Source organism: Primulina eburnea, unplaced genomic scaffold (assembly GCF_022965805.1).
Source record: "Primulina eburnea isolate SZY01 unplaced genomic scaffold, ASM2296580v1 ctg559_ERROPOS146420, whole genome shotgun sequence".
Classification (NCBI taxonomy): Eukaryota; Viridiplantae; Streptophyta; class Magnoliopsida; order Lamiales; family Gesneriaceae; genus Primulina; species Primulina eburnea.
In genome coordinates this window covers 23,811-50,516 of record NW_027331347.1, presented here as the reverse complement: position 1 = coordinate 50,516, position 26,706 = coordinate 23,811, and the positions used below count along the sequence as shown (strand labels likewise).

Below are 26,706 nucleotides of genomic sequence, written 5' to 3'. Positions count from 1 at the left end.
TTTTAAAAGTATGTATTCAATTATGGCTTTGTTCGATTTTGAAATTTCGGTCAAGCATTGTTGTTCTGCTTCTACCCCCTTTTTGATACAATTATCGTACGTTTTGGCACTGTGAGAATTCACCTAGATATGGGTATGAATCCCAACATATGATAATTTTATGACACCTTACACGTAGTAATTGTAATCGTTATATGGCATTGTCCCCTTAGAGGAGTAAAAATTAGGAACTGCAATCAGTAAACCATAAAAATGAGAGGTATCTCAGTGCCTAGGACGAATTATGCTTATGTTGTGCTTATGATATATGCTATACAAATTATGTTATGCATGATATGTTGTTTCTTTCGAAAATCAAGTATGTTTGTTATTTTTGTGCTTGAACAGCCTCTGCTTACTGAGTATTTTTCAAAATACTCACCCCTTACTCTATCATCTCAAAATAAGTTCGAAGAGCAAGTAGAGGAAGATAAACAAGACTTGTCTTGGGGCTAGTGTTAGATGACTCAAGAAGTTTGATTTAGTTTATGTTTTTAATTAATTTCATTTAAAGTTGTAAACTCTTCCACAAATTTTTATTATTTTAAGAATTTAAGTTGTAAAGATGATTTTTATGGTTTTTATATTGTAAAGTGGTTTTTGGTTAAATTACGTACTACAAGACTTATTGTTTTCGAATTTTATTTGAACACAACACCGATGACACTGGCTCTGGACGCGGGTCATGAAAATCTCGCTAAGGGTTTTGTCCACCAATCAAATTTAAAACTAAAAGTAAAGGTTTTTGAAATTCAATATTATAATCCACAATTGAACCGATTAATTAATGTGGCTAGCTTTCGAAAAGCTTTTAAAAGAACAAAAAATATAATTGAATGTAAAGTCAAATAAAGAAAAACATTGTAGATCTCTAGATGAGCATGTGATTTAAAAACTACGCATTCAATTTTAATGGTTTTTATTAAGGATTTTTAATCCAAATCTATCAAAATTTTGCATCGAAATATATTAATGGAATCACTTAAAATTTCGGACAATGATAGATTTTTTTTTAAGTGGAGAATGAGATTGTTACAATTAAGTTTCAAACTCAAAAAATCGTCCAAAATATAGAATATTGGTATCAAATGAATTAAAGTCACGGTCTAGATCAAATAAAAAATCCATTGTACAACAAGTAGTATTAGAGTCACGGTCTAGATCGTCGTAAGTCCTCATATACTTTATAAGGTAAAATCTGTTATAAACTCTAGAGGTGGTTGATACTCTCGATATTTCATGTAAGAGGTGCGCCCCATTTCTTTCCACCATATGGCAATGACGTCGAGTTACCAGAGTCATAATGGCTAAATGTTGACAATGACTGAAGATTCCCGGTGCCATCTGGCAATGAGGTCAAGTTAACACAACCAGAAAGATCAAATGTTGACAATGACCGAAGATTCCCGATCCAGTCAGGTAAGGAACATAAGCCTAAACAAGACACTATCCTCAACGTTCTAAGGGCACTCAATTGTTGAATGCTCTCTGGCAAAAATTTGAGCTCTGGACATTCGCTTATCACCAATTCTTGAAGGCTAGCGACGACTCTTCGTAGCGGACCAGATAATGGATCCACTTTCTCGCAACATATGAATGATAATGATCTCAGGGAAGGCATGTTTCCCAAAATAGCTGCCGGAAATAATCTAAGACTATCACACTCATAGAATCGTAATTCCTCTAGAGAAGTGAAACACTTGAGTCCTTCCGTTGGATATTCAAGAACTTGTAGAAAAGGCAACCGGATCAATTTGGGGCATCTGTCTATGACTAGGTATTTTAAGCGAAGAAAACTTTCATGTGAATTTGGTATAATCCATTCCTCCAAGTTAGGCATTTCCGATAAACTGAGCTTTGTCAGTGCAACAAATGAACTTCTTCCATCGCCACACCATTCACCACCCAATCTTCTTACAGAATCCAAAGTAACAAGTTTAAGAACCTTCAGAGCGGGCAGTTTCCCGAGGGCTGGAAGGTGTTCGCATTTTTCACAGATTTCCAAAGTGATTTCACTTAGATTAATAAAAGCTGGAGAAGACATCCAATTTGGGAATCTCGAACCTTGATATGACGAAACGCAGATCTGCTCTAGATTATGATGGGGTTGGATATACTCCAAAGTTACTTCAAAATGTTCCTTGGAGATCTTGTTTGCGCTACTTGTCCAAGTTAAATTCAAAGATACCAGGTTCCGCTTCGTAATCATGTTGGCAGATTTCACGTCTTCTAGGTTTCTCACATTTTCAAGTCCTCTTATGCTCAACTTCCCTCCAAGATTTAATTCCTTCAGCTGGCTGATTTGGTGTGCTGAGTCTTCACCCACAATGAAAATGCTTAGTCTTTGCAGGGAAGTTAACTCTCCGATTCCTGGTGGTGTGCAGATAAGTGAATCATGGTGTTCAATTTCCACGAACCAAAGATTTTTCATGTATTTCAAACCTTCAGGCAACATGCGAAGCCAATATGTTTTTGTAAGTTTCAAGGTCTGCAGGTTGTGGAGACGAGTAATGGATTCGGGTAGCGTCGTGAGCTCACTGCACGACATTGAAAGGAACCTAAGGTGTTCCCATTTGTGAACAAACTTTCGTAATTCCTTTGCCGTGCAAAATCTCATGTCCAACACTCTTAAATGTTGTTGGTTTGAGAGAAAGGAGAAAAAAAATTTAAAAGAAATCGAATAATAAGCCAGCTGAATAAGCGAGTGCAAAGTATCCACGTTCAGTGGTTGGGGCTTATCCTTTTTCATTTCAATCATCTCAAGTGATTCGAAGTCACCTGACAAGTGACGAACTCTGGGCGGAATTTTCTGCACATTGCCATCAACCAAGCTATAAGTTTCTTGTCTCATGACCGACTCTGCCAAATCATGCATTAGATCATGCATTTTACATCTCATTTTCCCTATCTGGTGTTTCTCGACATCTTGCAAAAAGGATCTCCAAACCAATTCTTTGAAGATGAAGTGGCCAATGAGATACAAGTCCTTTTGGCCTTCTTCGTGAAGGAAGCCGTTTGCCATCCATAGCTGTATTAGCTCGTCCCTATCCATCCAATAATCCTTGGGAAATACGCAACAATAAGAGAAACACTGCCTCATTTGTGGAGATAGATTGTCATAACTCAACATCAATACAGGAAGAATGTCGTTTCCATGATCCGGTTGATTCCATGTTTCACTTTCTTTAACTGCCAACCATTCGCTTTCGTGGCTTTTAAATCGCATGAAGCTCCCTAGAGCCTTTATCGCCAAAGGCACACCCCCACATTTCTTCACTATCTCCCCGCCGATTCCGACTAGGTTTTCATCTTCTGTTCCACGTGAAAATGCTCTTCTCTTGAATAAAGACCAAGAATCGGCATCTGATAAATATCCAATTCGGTGTGACATGGTTTCATCTGTAGCCATCGTTCGAGCAATTTTTTCATTTCGAGTTGTTACCATAACCCCACTGCCTTTTGACCCACATCTTAACGCTTCTTTAAGAGAATCCCACAGACCTTGGTTTTCATTCCAAACATCGTCCAGGACTAGTAAAAACTTCTTCCCCCTCAAATTTTCTTGAAGAAGACACATCAATGGATCCAACTCAGTGACACTACATCCACCTCCTTGTACAGATTCTAAAATTGCTTTAATCAGCCTCTGCAAGCTGAAATCGACCGAGACACAAACCCAGATTCGCAATTCAAAATGCTTCTCCACCCTTTCATCATTATAGACAAGTTGGGTAAGTGTGGTTTTCCCGATCCCTCCCATTCCCCACACAGCACAGACAGAAAGATCATCTTGATCAGTGAGCAGTTTCTGGACTAACATTTCCCTCTCCTCATCTCTTCCGAAAATCTCCGACTCGTTCACCAATGAACTAGTCTGTCGGCTCTCTACAACTCCAACTTGATTATTCATAACACCCTCCCTCAAGTCGAACTTATGTCTCTCATCCTCTAAATCATTTAATCTTCCCCATAAATCTTTCATGTTTCTTGCTATTTCAACACGAAATAACAACGGGTTTCTTTTCGAGAAAAACGAAGTTAGATGTCCGTGCTTACCTCTTTCGGAATTAAATCTCCGTCTGAGGTCTTTGGTAGCGATCAGGTCCAGTACGTCCTCAGCATCATAGGCAATATCCTTGAGCTTTAGCAACCAATTCTGCAGCACCAAATTGTTTCTCTGCTTGACTTCAGCATCTTGGAGCACAAGTTGGATTGTGTTAAATACACTTTGAAGTCTCCTGAGATCATCCTCTAAGCCCCAAAAGAGCCCAACACCTCGCAGCAATGCTTTGTTCAAATTTCCAATTAATGTTTGCATAAGCGCCGAAACAAGTGCTTCTGCCATATTTCAAAAGTTCAAAGATTTTCAAATGGAATCAAGTTTCTTGCAAAAAAGTGAATTGAAAACAGTATAGATTGAGATCTTAAGACGAATCGTTAAATAGTTTTTTATTTAATTCTTTATTTTTTATTTTTTTGTTATCACGGCTCCACATGAACGTGGGATATGAATTTTCATATGAATCAAGGGCACGATCAAAATCCCAAAAAAATTATAAATATTATTGAGAAATTGAAAAATTATGACGAATTGTTCTATATTTGTTTTACATATTTTATACAAAAAATATGAAATAGATTCAAAAATTATATTTTTTTAACAAAGAAATGTACGAAAACGTATTTTTGTTTTCGTTTTCAAATTCACGATGAAAAGGTATCATCGTCAAGTGTATTTTAAATAAATGAATTTGTTTTCTTTGATGATTAAAGTTTATTGCATCTTTTCAGCAATTATTCATTTTTTTAATCTTAGAAGTCTTGTGATGTTCATATTATATATTAAGATATAGTTTTGTACATATGATAGGATAAACATGTGATATATAATATAAGGATAAGTTAATGATAAATAAGATGTAGGATATTATATTTAATGTTTGATATGATTTTAATAAGATTGATTAAATTTATATATTAGATTATAATGACAAAATTAACTTTATCATAATAAATTTTATAATTTCAAAGTCGTTGCTTGAGTTCATATTTTTTATCTGTTCATGCGCCGATAACGTTTGCATGATTTATTTATTTTTACCTAATTTTATATATTATATAATATGATAATTGAGGCCTTGATTTTGTGAGTGAAGTCAAATATCAATTTTTAATGTTAATCAAGTGATACTAATAATTTTATTGAGATTTATAAAAATTATTTATATAATTATCTCGAATTCATTTATATAATTATCATATTATATAATATATAAAAATAAATAAAAATATTTATTTGATTTTAATTTCTACCTACTAGCGTAGATTTATAAAAATCATTTATAAATTGAGGGTAATTAAGTCATTTGCAGTGTTTTTTATCATTAAATTAAAATTATCACACCTAATAGAAGGGATATTTTATCCTTCTAAAAAATTATTTATCAAGGGCACGTGATATTATCATGAGCTTTCTAAAAATGTATCAAACATGGGATAAGGAGGATTATTTATCAATCACTCTTTTATCTCATGTACCAAACTATGCCTAAATGAATTATAAAGCGAAACATATAAGTCTTCGGTCTTCACCTACTCTTTTCTTTTTCTTTTTTGAGCATGACAACTCCACTTTATTGTAGTAAATAAATAATAATTAGCAGTACCACATTATATATTTGCTAAAATATTGTATTTTCAAATTCATAATGTTATAACTATTTAAAAAATACGTTGTAATAATTTATTTCAATATAATTTCAAGCTTATGACAATATTTCAAAAAAGGAAAATGTTTTTTTCCAATAATTTGTCCATTTTTGTTTTGGTTAAATGACTTTTCAATTTTTGGTTTTGGTAGAATAACTTTTGAATTTCGGATATTTTGGCTCATCTATCATCGAAATATTCGATTTTCGCTAAAAAAATGCTGATTGGGTAGTAGTTAAAACACATTTTGGTATCACAATTATTGAATTTTTATAACGAAAGAAAAAAATTGTAAAAAAAAAAATTGATTTGTTTGATTTTTCTTATGTTAAGTTGTTTTCAACTAAATTAATTTATCTTGAAATTCAAGGAATCCCCATATTTTGGCTACGATGGGATAGTTAGCAAAATAACCTTCGTGATTTTTTTTTTTAAAAAAAACAAACCTTCTCAAGTGTATTTGAAATACATAAATATACTTGGAGAGAGTTAGTTTTCAAAAACTTAGTTTAACCAAGGTCATTTTTGTAAAAAAAAAAAAATTCCCACCTTAGCCACTGTCTAACCAGCGTTTCACTACAAAGAAAAAAGTTTATAGATAACAAATAGGAAAAAAAATTGTTGTGGAAGACAGTGTTGTTAAAAATACGCTCAATAGAAGCAATTTTAAAATGTTATCTTTTAACACAAAACAAAACGGTTCTACTGTAGTTAAAAAAATTTATCTTATTTTTTAGGAACATGACATTTATAAAATGGTTCCACAACAGTTTAAATTAATTGTATTTTACAGTAAAAGACAACAATTCCTCAATATTTTGCGGTCGTTGTCTTTACAATATGAACCATTTTTTATATTTAAGATAATTTTTTGTTATTTTTTACAAATCGAGCAACAACGCATCTAACTCTCAGTTACAAATCTATTTTTTTTTTTAAAGTACCAAATACAATCTTGATCTAGATTACAAATATACAATGTAACTGTCCACACTACTGATGTAACGTAGACTCGAGAGTTGCTTATTTGAATACATACTCGATAATCGAAATTTATTTATTTATTTTTAAAAAAAATATTTAGGTTACACAATATAACGTTGTGGGCCCCCGGATTTTAAGCATGAATTTGAAGAAGGTTAATTGAAATTTATGAATCCATCGACGCTTCGATTGGGCGACAGCGACATTGTTGGGATTATCGAGATTACTGTTCAATAATGTCACAATAAGACAAGTTAGTTAAAGTCATTAGAAATGGTCCACACGAGCACGCACTTGGGAAAGTGAACGAATGTGACAATTTTTCTTCGAAATGTTCTGAATGTCCAAGTATTGATATGTACGTACGTATGAAGGTGGACCCTGATAAAATATTTCAGACATCATCAATGAAATACATGCATATATTTTGTGTGCATTATTATTATTGTTACAGTTTGACTACCCAATTTGTAAGTCAGTGTACCATGTGGTCTATCTCTTCGTTGTATAGTTTTTATCTCTTTACGCGTTTGATGCTGATGAGAATTTTTTTTTAATATTTTGATTTTCAATTCCCCGACCGTGAAGTGGAAATCGAGATATATTTGGTATCCGGTACTTCTCTATGTTAGAGATTTTTCTCAAAATCATGTTTTTTACGTACACATGAACATGATATAATACGCGGAAGCTTAAATCGAGTATTACCTCCGGCCATTGAAAATTTTGATTTCTCTGCTTTTCTTCTCGGTTGAAGCTTTCTAAGCACTCCACCCTCTCAATAGATGGTGTATATTTCTTTATGAGGTGCGTATGCTTAGGGACCTCAATCGCTCTATTTATAGGCGTTTTCTCATATCATCGATGAGTGTATCGGGAGACGAGATTCAGAAGAAGAAACGTGTACGCATCTCAGTTTTCTAAAGTGAGCACGTTTGTCAAAAGTTGTAGGTAATGGCCGTCGCCATTTCCTACACGTCTTTCCTTCTTCTAATTGATATGGGTCATTTTTTTCTTACATTCTCCCACTTGACCCATATATCTCATGTACCATAAGAAAAAACAAAATACATGAATCATGGCGATAGGTCATCTTAAAAACGAATATTATCTTCCATGTATTACAATGCATTATGTCTCTCAAATCTGTATAACTTAATGAATAAATCAATGTTTATTCGAGGTCCAACTTTATTGATATTTCTCGAATAACTGAATGTGTGCACAACATATATGAGAATATATCACATCATAGTTTCATTAATTTGTTCTTACAACAAATATTACATAAAGGAACCAAGTCCCATTCTTTCTGTATGATCCTTAAATTTCAATGGTGGCATGCCCTTAGTTAAAGGATCTGCAATCATCAATTCAGTGCTAATGTGCTCGATAAGTAACTTCTTATCTTTAACACGTTCTCTTATGGCTAAATACTTAATGTTGATGTGCTTGCTTCGACTACCACTTTTGTTATTTTTAGCCATAAAAACAGCAGCTGAATTGTCACAATATATTCTTAATGGCCTAGATATAGAATCCATAATTCTAAGCCCTGAAATGAAACTCTTCAACCATACACCATGTGAGGTTACCTCAAAACAAGCTACGAACTCAGCTTCCATAGTGGAAGTAGCAGTCAATGTCTGCTTTGCACTTCTCCAAGATACAGCTCCACCAGCTAGCATGAAAATATATCCTGAAGTGGATTTTCTTGAATCAATGCAGCCAGCGTAGTCTGAATCAGAGTAGCCAATTACTTCCAAATTCTCAGTTCGTCTGACCATAAGCATATAATCTTTGGTCCCTTGAAGGTACGTCATGACTTTCTTTGCAGCTTTCCAATGGTCTAAACCTGGATTACTCTGATATCTTCCCAACATCCCAACAATAAATGCAATGTCAGGTCTAGTGCAAACCTGAGCATACATCAAGCTTCCGACAGCAGACGCATAAGGAATGTTTTTCATTTGTTCCCACTCTAGATCATTCTTTGGGCATTGGCTTAAATTGAATTTATTGCCTTTCACAACGGGAGCTATACTTGGTGAACAATCTTTCATCCGATATCTCTCTAAAACTTTGTTTATATAGGTTTCTTGAGACAGACCTATAATACCTCGAATTCTGTCTCTATGTATCTTAATGCGAATGACATAAGATGCATCGCCCATATCCTTCATATCGAAGTTTTTAGAGAGGAATTTTTTCACCTCATATAACAGACCCTTATCATTGGTTGCAAGTAATATATCATCCACATATAGAATAAGGAAACAAATCTTGCTCCCACTGACCTTCTGGTATATACATTGATCCATGGGGTTCTCAACGAATCCGAATGAAGAGATAACTTCATGAAATTTTAAATACCATTGACGGGAGGCTTATTTCAATCCATATATAGATTTCTTAAACTTATAAACCAATTGCTCACCATTACTAGAGAAGAATCCTTCAGGTTGTTTCATATAAACCTCTTCCTCTAGTTCTCCATTGAGAAAAGCTGTTTTCACATCCATTTATTGTAAATCTAAGTCAAAATGTGCAACTAATGCTAGAATGATACGAAGAGAATCTTTCTTAGATACATGAGAAAAAGTCTCCTTGTAGTCGATTCCTTCCTGCTGAGTGAATCCTTTAGCAACGAGTCTTGCTTTATACCTTTCAATGTTGCATAATGAGTCTTTTTTTGTTTTGAAGACCCATTTACATCCAATGGCTCTTACACCATCAGGCAACTGAACAAGATCCCAGACTCCATTAACTGCCATAGAATTCATCTCTTCTTTCATAGCATTAAACCATAGTTTTGACTCATTACAACTCATGGCTTGTGAAAACGTTTCAGGATCATTTTCGGCTCCGATGTTAAAGTCCGATTCTTGTAAATACACAACATAATCACTAGATATTGCTGATCTTCTTATTCTAGTAGATCTCCTTAGGTTGTTTGGTTGATCAACAATTTCTTGTTGTTCTTCATTAACAACTTGATCCACTGGATTTTCATCAGCAATTTGTGGAACTTCAGTAACTGGTTGTCTAACACCCATTTGATCTTGAGGGGTGTGAATAACAACCAATCTGTCATTTGAATAAGAGGGTTGTTCATTAATGTGATCATTCTCAAGAATTATGTCATTTGAATGATCACTCCCACTAATCAAATCATTTTCAAGAAATTTTGCATTTCTTGATTCCACAATTCTAATGTTGTGAGATGGACAATAGAATCTGTACCGTTTGGATTTTTCGGCATACCCAATGAAATATCCACTTATAGTTCTTGGGTCCAGTTTCTTTTCATGTGGGTTGTAAACTCTTATTTCAGAAGGACAACCCCAAACGCGTATATGTTGCAAACTCGGTTTCCAACCTTTTAATAACTCAAATGACGTCTTTGGGACAGCCTAGTTGGAACTCGGTTTAATATATACACAGCTATCTTAAGAGCTTCAGTCCACAAGGATTTAGGAAGTTTAGAGCTACTAAACATGCTCCTCACCATGTCCAATAATGTTCGGTTTCTCTTCTCAGCTACGCCATTTTGGTCCGGAGAACCAGGCATAGTATATTGGGCAACAATCCCATGTTCCTGGAGAAACTTAGCAAACGGACCAGGTGCTTGTCCATTGTCAGTGTATCTACCGTAATATTCTCCACCTCTATCAGTTCTCACGATCTTAATATGTTTTCCACATTGCTTCTCCACTTCAGCCTTAAAAACCTCAAAGGCTTCTAGTGCTTCGTTTTTATAATGAAGCATATAGATATACATGTATCGTGAATAATCATCAATGAAAGAGATGAATTATTTCGGACTTTGAATGTCCATATCTGGACAACAAATATCTGAATGTATGATTTCTAATATTTCTGTACTCCTCTTGGCACCTTTTTTAGACTTATTGGTCTGCTTTCCCTTAATGCAGTCCACACAAGTCTCAAAATAAGTAAAATCTAAAGTACTGAGTACTCCATAATTTACTAATCTTTTAATTCTCTCTATGGAGATGTGTCCCAATCTCCTGTGCCACAATATAGAAGAATCTTCATTTATAACACATCTTTTAATACCTCCTTGAACATGCATAGTGGTGTTATTATTATTGTAAAGAAATAGAGAAAAGACCATCAACCATTGTACCATTTCCAATAAGATTTGATTTATAAAACAAATTTATTGATTTATCCAAAGACTGAAAGGAATAACCAAAAGGTACAAGTTTTGATACTGAAATTAAATTCCTAGAAAAACTAGGAACATAAAAGGTCTTTTCCAATTTTAAAATATAACCACTATTCAACGCTAGGCAGCAAGTCCCAATAGCCTCCACATGCGAAGACATCTTGTTTCCTGAATAGATGCTCCGCTCATTTTCTATTGGTTTCCTTAGGTTTTGCATACCCTGCAAGGTATTTGTAACATGGATTGTAGAACCAGAATCAATCCACCATGTGTTATAAATCATATCAACCATATTAGATTCATAACAGACAAATGAAGTAGGAATACCTTTCTTTTCAAGACAGTTCTTAAATTTATTGCAATCCTTCTTAATGTGTCCCGTCTTTTTACAGAAGAAACACTTGGATTCTTTCTTGATGTCAGGTTGGGGTGGAATTATTCCTTTCCCTTTTCCCTTGACTTTGGCTTGTTTCTTATACTTTTCTTGTGTAGTCATAAAAACATTTTCACTCGTTTCCATTAACAACCTTCCTTCCTCTTGAACACACATGGTCATTAATTCATTAATTGATCATTTATCCTTATGTGTGTTATAGGAAATTTTGAAAGGTCCATATTGTTGTGGAAGAGTGCATAAAATGTAGTGCACAAGAAAAGTTTCAGACATTTCCACTTCAAGTGTCTTTAGCCGAGCCGCTATGTCCCGCATTTTCATGATGTGCTCTCGCACACCTCTCACACTGGTGAGCCTTAATGAAGAGAATTCCATAATTAGGGTGCTTGCAAGTGCCTTATCTGAAGACTGAAACTGTTCATCAATAGCCTTCAGTAACTCTCTGACATTATTATGCTGATCGACAAAACCACGCATACCAGCAGAGATTTTGGTCTTTATGAACATTACACAGAGTCGATTAGATCGCTCTCATTTTTCATAAAGATCAACATCATCCGGAATACTGTTTTCAATAATAGCAGGTGGTTCGTCTTTCCGTATAGCATAATCAATATCCATCCACCCTAATTGAAGATGAATTCTTTCTTTCCAAATTTTATAATTATCGCCCTTTATATCGGGAATGTCACATTTCATATCAGAAAAAATCGCAGGTTGCATAACTGCACAAAATATCATATGCTTAAAATTTTGAGACAATATCATGTTTTACCAATGTAATTCATGTTTTAAAAATCTAGTGACATAAAATTTGCCTGTGGGCTAAAATTTTAATTCAATAAGATTTTTCTATAACTTTATGATAAAACTATCAAAATGTATTTTCCTTAACTCCTGTGGGTAAATTAAGAAAAATATAATTTGATATTTTAACCTAATTAGTTATATAAATATAATAAAAATCCCTGTGGGGTAAATTTTATTATGTTTATATAATTAATTACAATTGATGTCCATTATGTGAACCAAATCCACTTAATGCATAATTTTTCATAATTAAGGATGATGTGGCTATTCCTCAATTATCTAAAATTATACGGTTCACTGGACAAAATTTTGGCTTTACTTAATGCTTTATATAATAATTTTTTTCGCAATCAACACTTTCCAAGAGTGCTCCCAGGAAAGATAGGTAGTGCTAAGGCCATTTAAATACCCAACTCCTAGGCAGAGCAATGTTCATCAGGGAGACCAGTGGCTAGTCAAGGCAGTTTAAACCGATCTATAAAGAACTCCCTCGAATCATGTTTTCTTACGACACCTTATAATTATTATTCAACTTAATTATCCACATTTATGTGAATCTTTATAAGACAAAATTTTTCATATTAAATAATTTTATATTCACATTTTTACTTAATATGAACAATTACATTCTCCATCAGTTTTTCTCTTCAATCAGAGTAGTGATAAAGTGAGGATCACGTTTACATAAAATGTGGGCTCCTCATCAGTTTTTCTCTTTTATCAGAGTAGTGATAAAGTGAGGATTATTTGTTCATTTGTGAATATCTGAAATATTTTATTATATTCACATCTTATTTGATATGTTCATTTCAAATTATAAACAAGTTAATATAATTTGATATGAACACAATGTGAATATTGTTTTTCCAAAATATTTTTTTAATACAATTTGCATTTAAAAAACTTAAAAAATAAATCTAAAAATAATATTAAATTTGCATGTTCAAATCAAACACTTATCCTTAATATTTGACATTATCTAACATGCAAAAATAATTTCTAAACATGTATTGAAAATTGCACTGAATTTGAAAATATTTTTAATGTGTACATATTATTTAACCAAATGCTATATGTATACCGAATTATACATATAACTTAATAACACATTAATTATTTATTTATTATTATTATTATTAAAAAATAATAAAATAAATAAATATATATTTACACATATATTTAAATATCCATAATATGTGACACATTATCCAACATGCAAATTTTATCTCTAAAAATCGAAAGTGTAATTCCAAAATCGATTTTTCACCACCAATAAAATAATAATGAAACACAAAACTCCATCAACGACATTGCACAAATTGACGTGGGTCCCACTCCATTAATTATTATTTTTTTTAAAAAAAATAATAAATAAATAAAAAATTTTGAATGATATCCGACAGCCTGCAAGTGCAATTCAATTTGTGGGTCTTTGTTATTCATTGTATTGCATGATTGAACAATATTATCATGCAACTTTAGCAACCGAGACTTCATTTCAGAATTTTTTTCAGAAGCCTTTCATCCGAGAGCTCCGAAGTATAATATGAAGAAATTTTCAGGTACGTAAACTTTAAAATTCATATCCAAACTTCAAGCTTCTTACATAAAAAAAAAAAATTTCAAGGCAGAAGTATCGTTGCTCTGATACCAAATGTTAGAGATTTTTCTCAAAATCATGTTTTTTACGTACACATGAACATGATATAATACGCGGAAGCTTAAATCGAGTATTTCCTCCGGCCATTGAAAATTTTGATTTCTCTGCTTTTCTTCTCGGTTGAAGCCTTCTAAGCACTCCACCCTCTCAATAGATGGTGTATATTTCTTTATGAGGTGTGTATGCTTAGGGACCTCAATCGCTCTATTTATAGGCGTTTTCTCATACCATCGATGAGTGTATCGGGAGACGAGATTCAGAAGAAGAAACGTGTACGCATCTCAGTTTTCTAAAGTGAGCACGTTTGTCAAAAGTTGTAGGTAATGGCCGTCGCCATTTCCTACACGTCTTTCCTTCTTCTAATTGATATGGGTCATTTTTTTCTTACACTCTAATATCAAAATCAAAAGCACTATACTGAATAGCTGCAGCAGAATAGAAACAATTAAAAGAACAATTCCAAGAATTGTTGGAATAAGTTTTGGGGTTAGATAGGTTTAGTTTTATGTTTCCTTGTAGAATCTGAAAATTTTAGGATTATGGTCGGAAGATCTTGAGGCCTATAATTGACATTTAGAGATCAATAAAATTGACTTTCAGCATTGAAACTTTATAATTTTTGTAGAGATCAATAAAATCGAGTTTCTACTTGTCATTGGAGGGTTTTTTTTAATCGATTGGGTTTAGCACAATTAATTTGTTTGGTTTTTAATCGCCAGTAATTTTCGGACACCCAACGAAATTATAGGACTAAAAAATGCAAGTTTAATGTAGTATGACCAAATGTCGACCAAAAAGCAAAATAACATTTGACTATTTTCAGGTGCGACACAGAAACATGTAACGCGAGGATTTAATTCCCATTTGTGTCTGCGTTGTTAGAGTAGATGTCCTGCAAGCCAACGATTGGCTAGAAAATTTATTAACTCAAAGGTACCTTTATTTTAATATAATTTAACTTTTTATGGTTTCATTTTGCTTTATCTGTATACTAATGCAATCAGCATATACAAAGTCCTTGATTATACTTTAATACGAATGAATCGTAATTCGATCTTGAAACTCATTTGTAAACATTGTATATTTTAAATTTGTTCCTAGTCGATTCAGCCGCCTGAAAATGAAGATAAAGGCAGCTTGAGGTTGAGACTAGCAACTATGATATTGTGTATCATGTTTCATGGTTAGGGCATGGAGATGTCCGATCATGCAGATGTGTAATCATATGATGATTGTACTGAACAACCCTCCATTAAACGTTCTAAGTGGTTATCATTCATCGAGAAGAAAAGTCTGTGGTTGTGATTGTACGTGAATGGTCATTATGACCCGAGACAACACTGAGGCTCTACATACTAAGATTGTGCTTTGATTCGTTTACCAACTCCGCAAGGATCACAAGGTGGCGAGGTTCAATTGCGAAATGTGTAGGAGCCAGTGCATTGTAGTCGGAAATTCACCACTCATCTACGTATTCTATGTGATCTAATGTAATAATAGTGCATGAAATCTCTTGTCAGAGTGTGAGTTGTACATCAGGTAAGGAGTTCTCTAGTTGTGCATGCGATGACACTATGAATATTTTATGATCGTATCACATAGCTATCGAATCTAATATGCAAACCTCAATGAACCAATGGTTGCAGATTCGATCGGGATATATGAGTTGAAGAGACCGTACTGTACGCTAATCATAACCGACTGGTTCTTGCAGGCACTATCAGCAATACCTAGGGAATCATGGGACGATGCTATTAGACGCTCTTACCATGATTCGAAAGTTTTAATCAGAAAATGATTTCTGACATTCTCATGACCAAATGTTGGTGCATGAAATGGGGCTAATTGGGGTAAGCCCGAATAAAGAAAAATGTCCTGAAATACAATGAGTTGTGAACCCACGGCTAACTGTATCTCCGAACCATTAAGAGTCACACAAGAATTGGATTATTTTGTTCCCGTTGAGAGAATAATTTCAAGGAGTTGAATTTATATAAAATTATGATATAGTAAATTCAAAGAGTTGAATTTATGATAATTAAATTTTGAGAGAATAAATTCAAAGAGTTGAATTTATGATAATTAAAATTTGGAGAGAATAAATTCAAGTATTTGAATTTATAAAATATGAGAATTTGTTTTATTAAACTCAAAAGTAGAGTTTATTAAATATTAAATTAAATATAGTGAGAAGTATGTTTAATGGGCTTGTAGAAATACAAGTTCAACACACTATATAATTAAAGTTCTTAGTGGACTTTTATTAATTAATTAAACTAGTTGTACTAGTCCACTTAATTAATCAAGCTCATTAATGTTAATTAAGATGCCCAAATCTTATATTATGGTAACTAAGTCATGAGATATGGTTTAATTAGAAGACTTGGAACCCTAGCGTCGATAACACCATAATTTCAAAAATTCTCCCCTCTCCTCCAAAAGTGATTCAACCTCCATCACAAGAAAAGGGGCTTGAGTCATCTTTTGATTTCCGCTCTCATACATTAAAAGTTCTTCTAAATATTCTAGTGCTATTTGGAAGAGGAATTAATCTACTAGTCGTACGTGTACCGAATTGGAAGATTGAAGAAAGGAGACTTGAAGAACGTACGTAGGATTTATAACAAGAGTTACGTTCGATTATACCGGCGTAGTTGGAGCCAAGTAAAAATTCACTAAAGGTATATTACTAAACATCCTATGTATGTTTATTCAATCCAAACCATCCTAAGTATTTATTAACTTCAACTTCAACTTATGCAACTGTTAACAGGATAGTTAACAAAATCTCATAAACAATATAAGTGTTTGATAATTAATCATTCTGTTTTGCCAAACACTATAGCATCTTAAAAAATAATTGAAGTTCTGTGCAATACTTCATCAAGCTTGTTAAAGACTAACTCGATCACTTCTCCAAACTCAACAAATGTCCTAAAGTCTCTTGATATTATTGTTTAAATTGTTCAAAGTGAACTTGAAAAAAAGATCGAGTTTGATCAATTATAAACAAAAAAATATTCAAATTACTCTTCTTTTTATTTAATATTGGGCATAAAAAATTTATTTCAATAGATTCTAAACTCAATATATATATATATATATATATATATATATATATATATATATATATATATATATATATGTGTGTGTGTGTGTGTGTGTGTGTGTGTGTGTGTGTGTGTGTGTGTTTGTGTTAGACCCCCTCAAGGACCGGACTCTGATGTGGTGGCCTCCTTGGCCTCATAAAAGGTCCTGCCCTATGTAACCCTCTACATCAATATTGATGTTTGTTTTGTTTAAAAAAATATATATTTGTATACATGCCCACATAAATATGATCCAAGGATTGGGAGAGATCTGGGTAGAAACTCCTCAGCATCGTAAGCTCGATTTTCGTGTCGAGCATATTCCCCACTGAAATATTGTGGGGTATGCTCTGGGGGTTGGGCTTGTTGTCCTCTTCCTCAGGTCTCTGTCTACTCGTGCATATCTCTCAATTTAAAACTTGTATGGGTCAAGGGACCTCTGACCTCATACGGGGAATCACCCTTTCGGAGTTGACCTTTTTAAAAGGATTGGAAGAGATGCACGAGGGTTGTATATGGTATGAAAGAATTCTTTATTTTCCAATAATAAAAAATTGATACATGCATGAATTGTTTTAATCTATTACTTTTTTTTTTTTTAAGCAATGTTTTAATCTATTACTATTTATTAAACAAGAGGGGCCAGTTTAGACAAATTATTATAAAGGGTAAAAAAAAGTATGAAAAACAAAGAAAAGGAAAAAAGACTCATTTAAAAACTTCCATTACCGTATGAAACCATTCAAAAAGTTGGTAATCGAAGCTCCTTAATTAATTGAAACTTTGATGGGTTCTGACCTGTGAAGATCTAGGAGTTTACAGATGAAAGTTGATTTGCTCAATATTTTGGCTAATGGCCACAATATCTTCGAGTACGAGTGATGAATTTTAATATCCGAAAGTATTTCAAAAAGTGTTTTTTTTTTTCTAAAAGAAAGTACTTCAAAAATTTAATACCATATTGTTGGGTAGAAGAATATATAATTTGGTAGATATTTGTTTCAAATCATCATCATCATAGCACATTCCCACTAGTTTCAGGGCCGGCTACACGGATATTAGTTATCCAAACTAAGCGATTTTCCTACATGTCATCTCGTAGGCCAAGATCTACCATATCTTCTTTGACCAATTTTATTCAGGTTTTCAGTGGTCTACCTATTCTTCTACGCCTCCCATGAACCTTTCAATCAAGGATATGCCGGGTTGGGCCCGTGTCTTGTCTCTTCTTCACATATCCAAATCATGTTAGACATCTCTCCCTAATCTTATCCTCTCTAGAGGGCCACCTCTACATATCTTCTAATCCTTTAATTACTAATTCTATCCTTGACATACTTGATTTAAATTCACTCAATTTGTTTGAATAATTTTTGAACTCATGAATTTTAAATTATTTAGGTTTGGCCTTTAATTGTTAATTCATTCCTCGCAAGTAGCTAGTGGATTTCAAATGGTATTTTATGCCATTTTTTGAAATTTCCCTTTTAAATTACTTGTTCGATACAATCTTCCAATTCAAACGAAACTTAAAACAAACAAGAAATCCTACTCAATTTCAAATATGTTGCTAAACCCCGTCATTCGAAAGAGTGAATCTCATGTGAGACCGTCTCACGGATCTTAATTTGTGAGACGGGTCAACCCTACCCATATTCACAATAAAAAGTAATACTCTTAGCATAAAAAGTAATATTTTTTCATGGATAACCCAAATAAGAGATTCGTCTCACAAATATGACCCATGACACCGTCTCACATAAGTTTTTGCACATTCGAAAAGTCACCCATATGTTCATATTTTATATATTTGTTTTATAACCTCTCTCTCGACGTTTTTTCTTCTCCAATTATTCAAACACATATATACCCAGGGTGAAAATTCCCTTCTCTTCTATTAACATTTGAAATGAATTAATAGAGATATGAATACCATATAATAATTGTTTGGGGTCATGTTGTAATTTTCGAGTTACCTAAAACACCTTTCTCCCTCCCAAAGCATATGCATTCGACTCGTACATTTGTTAACACACGCAATGTTTGTGCATATGTGGCTAGGGATGCAAATGAACCAAATCGTTTGTGAGCTATTCGAAGCTCGATTCAATAAAAGTTCGTTTGAGCTCGTTTAATGAGGCTCATGAAGATAAACAAATCAAACTCAAGCTTTACAGTATTCGGCACGTTAGCTCGTGAACATGTTCGTTGGTAAGTTCATGAGTAATCTTTTAGATGAAAAAATAATAGTTTTGATATTTGATTTATTGATTTTGCATATTATTTATGAAATATATAGAAAAATCTATTAAATTTATTTATTATAATAAATTTACAAATTTTAATAAGAATAATATATTTTTATTGAAATATATAATTTATTTTTAATTAATTTAATGAAAATTTAAATATATAATTCATATTTATTAAGCTTGTTTAGGCTTGATAAAGGCTTGAATAAGCTCGTGAATCATGCATATATTCGTTAAATAAAGCTCCAGCTCGGCTCGATTATAAACGAGCCGAGCTCAAACATTCAAGAGTTTGGTTCGGCTCGACTCGACTCGACTCGATTACATCTCTATATGTGGCTAGTAAAATTAATCTATTGAAAATTATATTCTATTTTACTCGGCTAAAGAGCTGCGTGTGAATAGCTAACTAATATCGAGTAAAAGAGTTAGAGAATCATTAAAGAACTGGAATTTTTTTAAAAAACAAATTGTCCACATTCGAGTCACGTGTTTTTTTTCATTAAAATTCGGAACAAAAAAGATTCAAAAATCCATCATTGAGGGATCATTTTGATATATCACAAAAAAAAAAAAGAACAAATCTAAATGTTGTTTGACCAAAACAATAGAAACTAAAACTATAATTATCCCATGTATAGATTTTCCCAGAAAACTTTTGGTATCAGTAGATGATATTTGGTGTTTGATGTAAAGAAATAAAATACTTAAATGAATTAAGGATGTGATTGGATTGAAGAATTTCAAATTAATGGATTTCGATTATATTTTATTATTAACTTTGAAATAATAGATCAAATGCTAAATCCATACACTAGTTATTTACACATTAGTTATATTATATAGATTGGATTTCAAATTACTTCATTAATAAGCTAAGTGGACTTGAAATACATCTTAATTAACATAATATACTGTATAAACATGCAAAAAAATGGACTTGAAGTTTACGATGTTCTTTTTTTAAACAACAAAATTACATTTTAATATATTTGAAATCAATGAATTTGAAATCCTCTCATCCAAGTACAACCTAATGGAATTTAAGGAAAAGCGAAAGCGTTGGATCTGGGTGTGTCGACGTCGCATCTGCGAGAAAAAATTGGTGGATCTGTTGGAATTTTGATGCTTAATGAATGAAAATTAAGCAAATAAATCAATGTGTTTGATTTGGAAAAATTCGAAACGAAGAACGAAGCTTAATGAACGAATATTAAATTCGATGGTTCTGAATAAAACTCGAGAAGAGTTCATCAAATGTTGAAAGAAACTTAAACGAGTAGTCGGAACATGTAAGGGACGAAAATCGAAGAATAAAAATTCACGTGTACAGTAGCCGGCACGCACGGGCCAGCGCGCGGGTGCGCGCACCTGCCAGTGGCAGGCGCTGTCGAGCGCTCGGCAGGCGCTGTCGAGCGCTCGGCGGGCGCTGTCGGCAGGCGCTGTCGAGCGCTGCTCGGTAGCGCGCGCGCGTGCAGGCGCGAGCGGGTGCCTGCAGGTCTTCGTGTCCCTTCGAATTTTCTGATGTTTTTTCATTTTCTTGGCATTGTTTGATGATTGTGATCAGTTACAACGGCCAAGGGACACTCCCTATGAATGAAAGATCATGTCTTTTACATGAAAAACATTAAATGATTGATTTTTGAAAATAAAAGTAAATTACATCATATCATCTTTTTGTATCTTCTTCTTCTTGCTTCTTCAACAAGAGAGAGTTCCATTCATTTCCTTGTGATAGAACTTGAATATTTGAGTGCTTATTATTCAAGTGTTGTTGTTGTATCTTAGGAGAAGATTGCCACCAACCTCTAGCACATTGTGAGGGGCAAATTCTTCTTAAGGAGAAAGTGTTCAACACTTGCCTCTACAAAGCCATTCATTTGTTTTCTTCTTGCTTATCCTCTCATATTTGAATACCACAAACAACATGATCATCACCTGCGTCACAAACAGAGAGTTAGAGGAGTTGGGAACTACTCGACAAAAACCCTACAACACTCAAATAAGCTCTAACCAAAATCAGAGAAATTATGGAACTTGTTTAGTGCAAATGAGAACTACATATAAGATACTGATTATCAAACCATAGAAAATGAGATGAATTTGACTGCTATATGTCAGACAATATTAAGATTTGAATTAGAGATGATAACAGAATTTTCCGAAATATGATAAGATATGACAAGTTTGTGGTCCTAATACGGTGAATAATAATAACTGATAAATGTTATCTCCACTTAAAGAATTAACAATTAGAAACTGATCAGTAACACCATTGAAAATGAGATGAAATATTAGTGCAGTACTAATATGACATGAATATATGTCTGTAATATGTTTTGAGCTATGTTTTACATTATGTCCATCCGATGTCCCGACCTTTGTAGCAACATGTCACTTTTGAATCTTTATGATTATATATATGATATGTCTATGATAAGCTTTGAGTTGTATTTGCATTCTGCCTTGTTGAGACATTTCACTTTCGAATCTTCATACATACATACATACATACATACATACATATACATATATATACATATATATATATAGTGTTGAGAATCAAGTTATGGAATTGAATTGTGATTTCAAATTAACATTTTGTACCATATTTATTAAAACAAATATGTGTTGTGTATGTATTTCGAGTTCTTATATATATTTTTCTTGGAATGAGTTTGAATTTTAGGCTATGCTTACAGGGTGAATTATGAGCACACGGTAAAAATTTAGAAGATTTTTTTGTAGAAATTTTAATATTTAATCACAACGCATCACTTGAATACTTTGTTTTTGAAAATCGAATTATTTGACAGTACAAGGTTTTCAGTTTTATACACTTTTCCACTAGGATGAGTTTATGTTTAAAATCACGTTTAGATATTGTCAACATATTAAACTAGTTAAGTTTGGTTTTTTTTTTTGTAAAATACATGTTGAGTTTAATCTTGTGTGCACGATTATATTATCGAATTATTAAATCAGAGAACAACATCTTGTAAAAATGTGTTGCGACAAAAATTATTATGAATCATAAGTTGCCCTTGCCTCAAATAGTTAGATAGTGTTTGTAAATTCTTAAAAATAGTGATTATGAACTTTTCTTTACAAAATTTTACGAATATGTAAGGAAAAATCTCATAATCATTTTTTAAACATTTTTAAACACCACTTCTTGTGTCAAGTTCTGCCTAAATGGAAAATTACAATTTTACTCGTGTAAGTTGGCATGTTTTAAATTTTAGTCATATAACTTGTCAAATTTTAATTTTCATCCAATAACTTAGAATTTTTTTTTTGGGTCTTATCTTTCACCGGAATTCATTTAACGTATCTAATATTGTTTATTTGACACCAATACTATCATGCATGACTCATATGACGAAACTAAATCTCATGTTATATGGTACGAAATGAGCAATATTTGTTGTTAGTGGCTTTGGGCGAAAAAAAGACCAAAGAAAAAAATCCAATTATTAGATGAAAACCAAACTTTTACAAGTTGCAAGGCTAAAATCCAAGACATGCCAGAATTCTGTGTTAATATTTGATTATTTGAAGATTTTGTAGAGTCGATTCTTGTAAGGCCCGAGAATATGATTACCGTAATCTGAAATGATTTGAGTATATTTACCGTAATCTGAGATTAATCTGGACTGATTTATTGATTAATTAAGGTAAATATAGACGGAACGAATCGGACCGGGAAAGACGAGAAAAGACGCGAAATATATGTGCGAGGGTGTGTATTCGCGCACATGCGCGATGTGTAAGCGCGCACATGCGCGGAATGTCCAGAACCTCTCGCGCATGTGCGCGAGACAGGGCGCGCATATGCGCGAGGAGGGTGAAATGCCAAGGGAGAATTCCAGAGTGCTCGGCGCATATGCACGACGTGAACGGCGCACATGCGCGAGCAGAGCAGAGAAGATGGCGCACATGCGCGGCAGAAGGCGCGCATCTGCATGAGTGGGTTTGTGCTCGAGACAGTAAGTCTCGCGCATATGCGCGACGATTTGCGCGCATATGCGCGAGCACTCCAGTAGCCGGATACAGCTTCCGGCGCATATGCGCAGATCTTGGGCGCGTATATGCGCCAGTCATGCAAAACGTAAGGATGCCACTTGCCATCACCGTGCGATGTGTATAGGTGTATATATATATATAAATATATATATATATATATATATATATATATATATATATATATAAGCAACGTCAAATTCCCTCAGATTGAGAAAGGGTCGCGGAAGCTTTGTGGAAATCCTTACGCCTTTTTATATCAATCCGTCCGTTTGTTTTTGAATCCGAGTACAACACCGTGTTCCTAGCGACGATAGCTACAACTGGACGTAAGTTTTATTATGTTCTGACATGTTTTGAAATTATCCTATTGTCAGAATTGAATAAGAATCATATATGATGTTCTCGACATAGTAGACATCGTATAATTGAAACCAGAGTAAAGAACGAACTGTTTATGTAATTGTTATGATTTTTGGAATCGATTTGACTGAGAATTCATATCAGATATGTATTGTTATTGAGATTATGACTGGTATCGATATTGATTATGAGTTCTGGTATTATATCTGTGATGTTCGGACTGACGGGGTTATCGAGACTGTATTGTTATACCGTCGAAACATCAGTTAATTGATATCGATCAGATTCGGTACACTGCTGGGACCAGTGGAGCAAAAATGGCTGATGATGATGATGACGCAGACAGTATTGAAGGAAACTGAAAATTTTTTTTGGTTGTTGTGCTTTAGTTCGGTTTGAGACTTAGGTTGCTTTAGCTTTAACTTGCTTTTATGAGATTTTGACTTCGGTGCTTTAGCTGCCTCTATTCTGTTCTTAGTTTCTCCTGATTAATGAATTATTTCGATGTTATAATCTGAATGTTGCATCATCTAACGTACAACATGTTACTAGGTTTGCTTTCAGAGGGAGTCAACTGAAGTTGGCTGAGTAACTGGTTTACTAATCCAGGGGGAGTTGACCCGAAAAAACCATTTTTGGGTTGTTTTGTCCAGAAAGACAAAAAGGGGTGGATTGAAAGGAATTGTATTCCTTGTCATATTTCCTTTATAATAATTTTACTTTTCTAAATATCTTTCTGTTTTGCCTTTCTAGACATTTAGTATATGATCTCGTATAGATTTCATATTTGATATGAGACTATAATATATATGACCGATAATATCTTTAAGATATGATATAATCTTTAAGATATGCTATCTTTGATTCAAAAGAGTTTATTTCCTTATAAAATTGGTTTTCCATATTTTATAGGACTAAGAATACAAGTTAGTATAAAAAGGGAGAAAACGGTAGAGCTGGTGACTGGAGAGGCGAATTTATACGAAGAGACATTTTCTGAGTAAAGCAATCTCGTGTCATTAATAAAGTGTTGCTGTGAAGTGCTGAACACATCCGTAGACAACACCTAATCACTGTGTTGATTAGTTGTTGAGTTTTGAAGATTTGTCACTTCTCAGTTGATGCATCCTATATAGTTTTGTTTTACGGTTTGTTAGAGGTTTAGGATGCAATTTGTTACTCGCCTTTATAAGGGAGTTGTTTTATTCTTTCACTAGTATTGGTTTTTGTAAACTTACAAGTTTTCCTAGTGAATTATTTTGCCCTGAGGCACCGCACAAGTATTTTATACTTGTGCATAATCAACTAACTCGTCTCTCGTGTTATTATTATTCCAGTTACGTGTTGGTGTGTTAAAAGTATATTTTCCGCTGCATGTTGTCGTGGGTGTTACAACACCTACATTCTGATACATACAACACTCACCCTCATCACGCTCACACTGTGAAAACGGAACTTTCAATTTTACTTTTAGAACAAGCAAATTCTAATTGACCACTTGAAATATGTTTATATGTGGGATAAGGTCATACTAAAATTCTATTCTAATGTAGAGTTCGCATAAAAAAGTGTAATTTTTTTTTTGTAGTGAATACAGAACTTCTAGGATCGATCATTTGTCGTTTTATCAAAATTTATAGCTAGTGATAACAGTGCAACTCAAATCTTTAAATCGTGCAGTAGCATAAACACTACGGTTCGATTGCTCTATCCAGCATGAACAATTATTGCACATTATACTTTCATTTCCGATAATTGAACTATTTGCAATCAGTGTGAATCAAACTCGCGACTTTGGCTCAAATACCAATTGTTGGACCGAACGCTTATCATTTTACCAAATGCTATAGCTGGTGGTAACAGTACAACTCAAATATTTTAAAATGTACAACAACACAAGCACCACCACGTTTTGATTGTTCTACCCAACATGTACAATTATAACACTCAACAATCTTCTTTGCAATCAATGAAAATCGAACGTGTGATCTTGTTTCTGATACCTATTATAGTACTGAACGCTTATCGCTTTATCAAAAGTTATAGCTGATGGTAACTGTTCAACACAAATCTTTTAAATTGTGCCATATTACAAATATCACGTTTCGATTGAATTCATTGAATACCAAACTATACATTTAGTAAATAAGCATATACTATTTCTATATCAATTACTTTAAATAATTAATTATTTTTATCAATTTATCAATAGTATATTACAATCAATTTTGTAAATTAGATTAATTAAAAATATATGAAAAAATAATTTTTTTAATCCTATATATTTTCTTATTTGCGAGTTAATTTTTTATGTTGTCAAATTTTAAGTTTAGTGCGCTATCTTTTTTTGTGCGTGATAATTTAATATTTTTTTTCGACGTGACGCTGATTTAACACCAATTCAACATTGATGTGACATGATGTCTTCTATATTATCAAATTTTAGGCTTAATCTGCTATTTTTTTTTTATGTGAGACAATTTTAATATTTTTTCGACGTGACGATGATTTAGCAACATTGATGTGACACTGACGTGTGTAGTGTCACATTATCATTCCCTATAAAAAAAACTAAAATTGCAAAAAATCTGAAAATACATGACAAAAACTAAAATTTGATAACATATATTACCAAAATGACAAAATTACAAGATCAAAAATACAGTTTTCTCAAATTATATATATTACGTTAAAATGTTTTTTAAACAGTGGGTGCTATACTAGTTGCAGGGGATAGCTCCAAAATTAGGCTCCATTCAGATCACAATACCGTCGGGATGTGATAATTATCTCAATTACAAGTGTGTAATAGTTGAACTCATGTATAATTTAAGATATCTGTGTTACATAAGTATGTATCACCAGCTATAATTTTTTATAAAACGAAACATTAGATCTATCTTACAACTTATATCAAAAGCAAGATCACGTGTTATATTTCAATGGATGACAAGAAGTGTAATTACTGAAAGAGACATTATAATTTGTGTTTAATAATTGCTAGCAATCGACATGTTCGTTTGGTCTGTTGTACAATTTTAAATATTTAAGTGTGTTGTTATCATACGTTATTAAATCTTCCGGAAACCATTCATAAACTTCTAGTCGTTCGACAAACTAGCAAGTGACTTCCTACAGACACGATACATAAGAAATAAATTTCTGAACATCTACCGAATTATACCTAAAAA

The 26,706-nt window shown here is 33.2% G+C and overlaps 1 protein-coding gene across 1 annotated transcript; it reads right to left on the bottom strand.

Moving 5' to 3' along the window:
- Positions 1-1,237: 1,237 nt before the first annotated feature.
- On the bottom strand, positions 1,238-4,477 carry LOC140821388 (disease resistance protein RGA2-like). The gene has a single exon (XM_073181864.1). It carries the CDS (start codon positions 4,382-4,384, stop codon positions 1,277-1,279), a length of 3,108 nt encoding a protein of 1,035 aa, XP_073037965.1. The 5' UTR covers positions 4,385-4,477; the 3' UTR covers positions 1,238-1,276.
- Between the last annotated feature and the right edge of the window lie 22,229 nt (positions 4,478-26,706).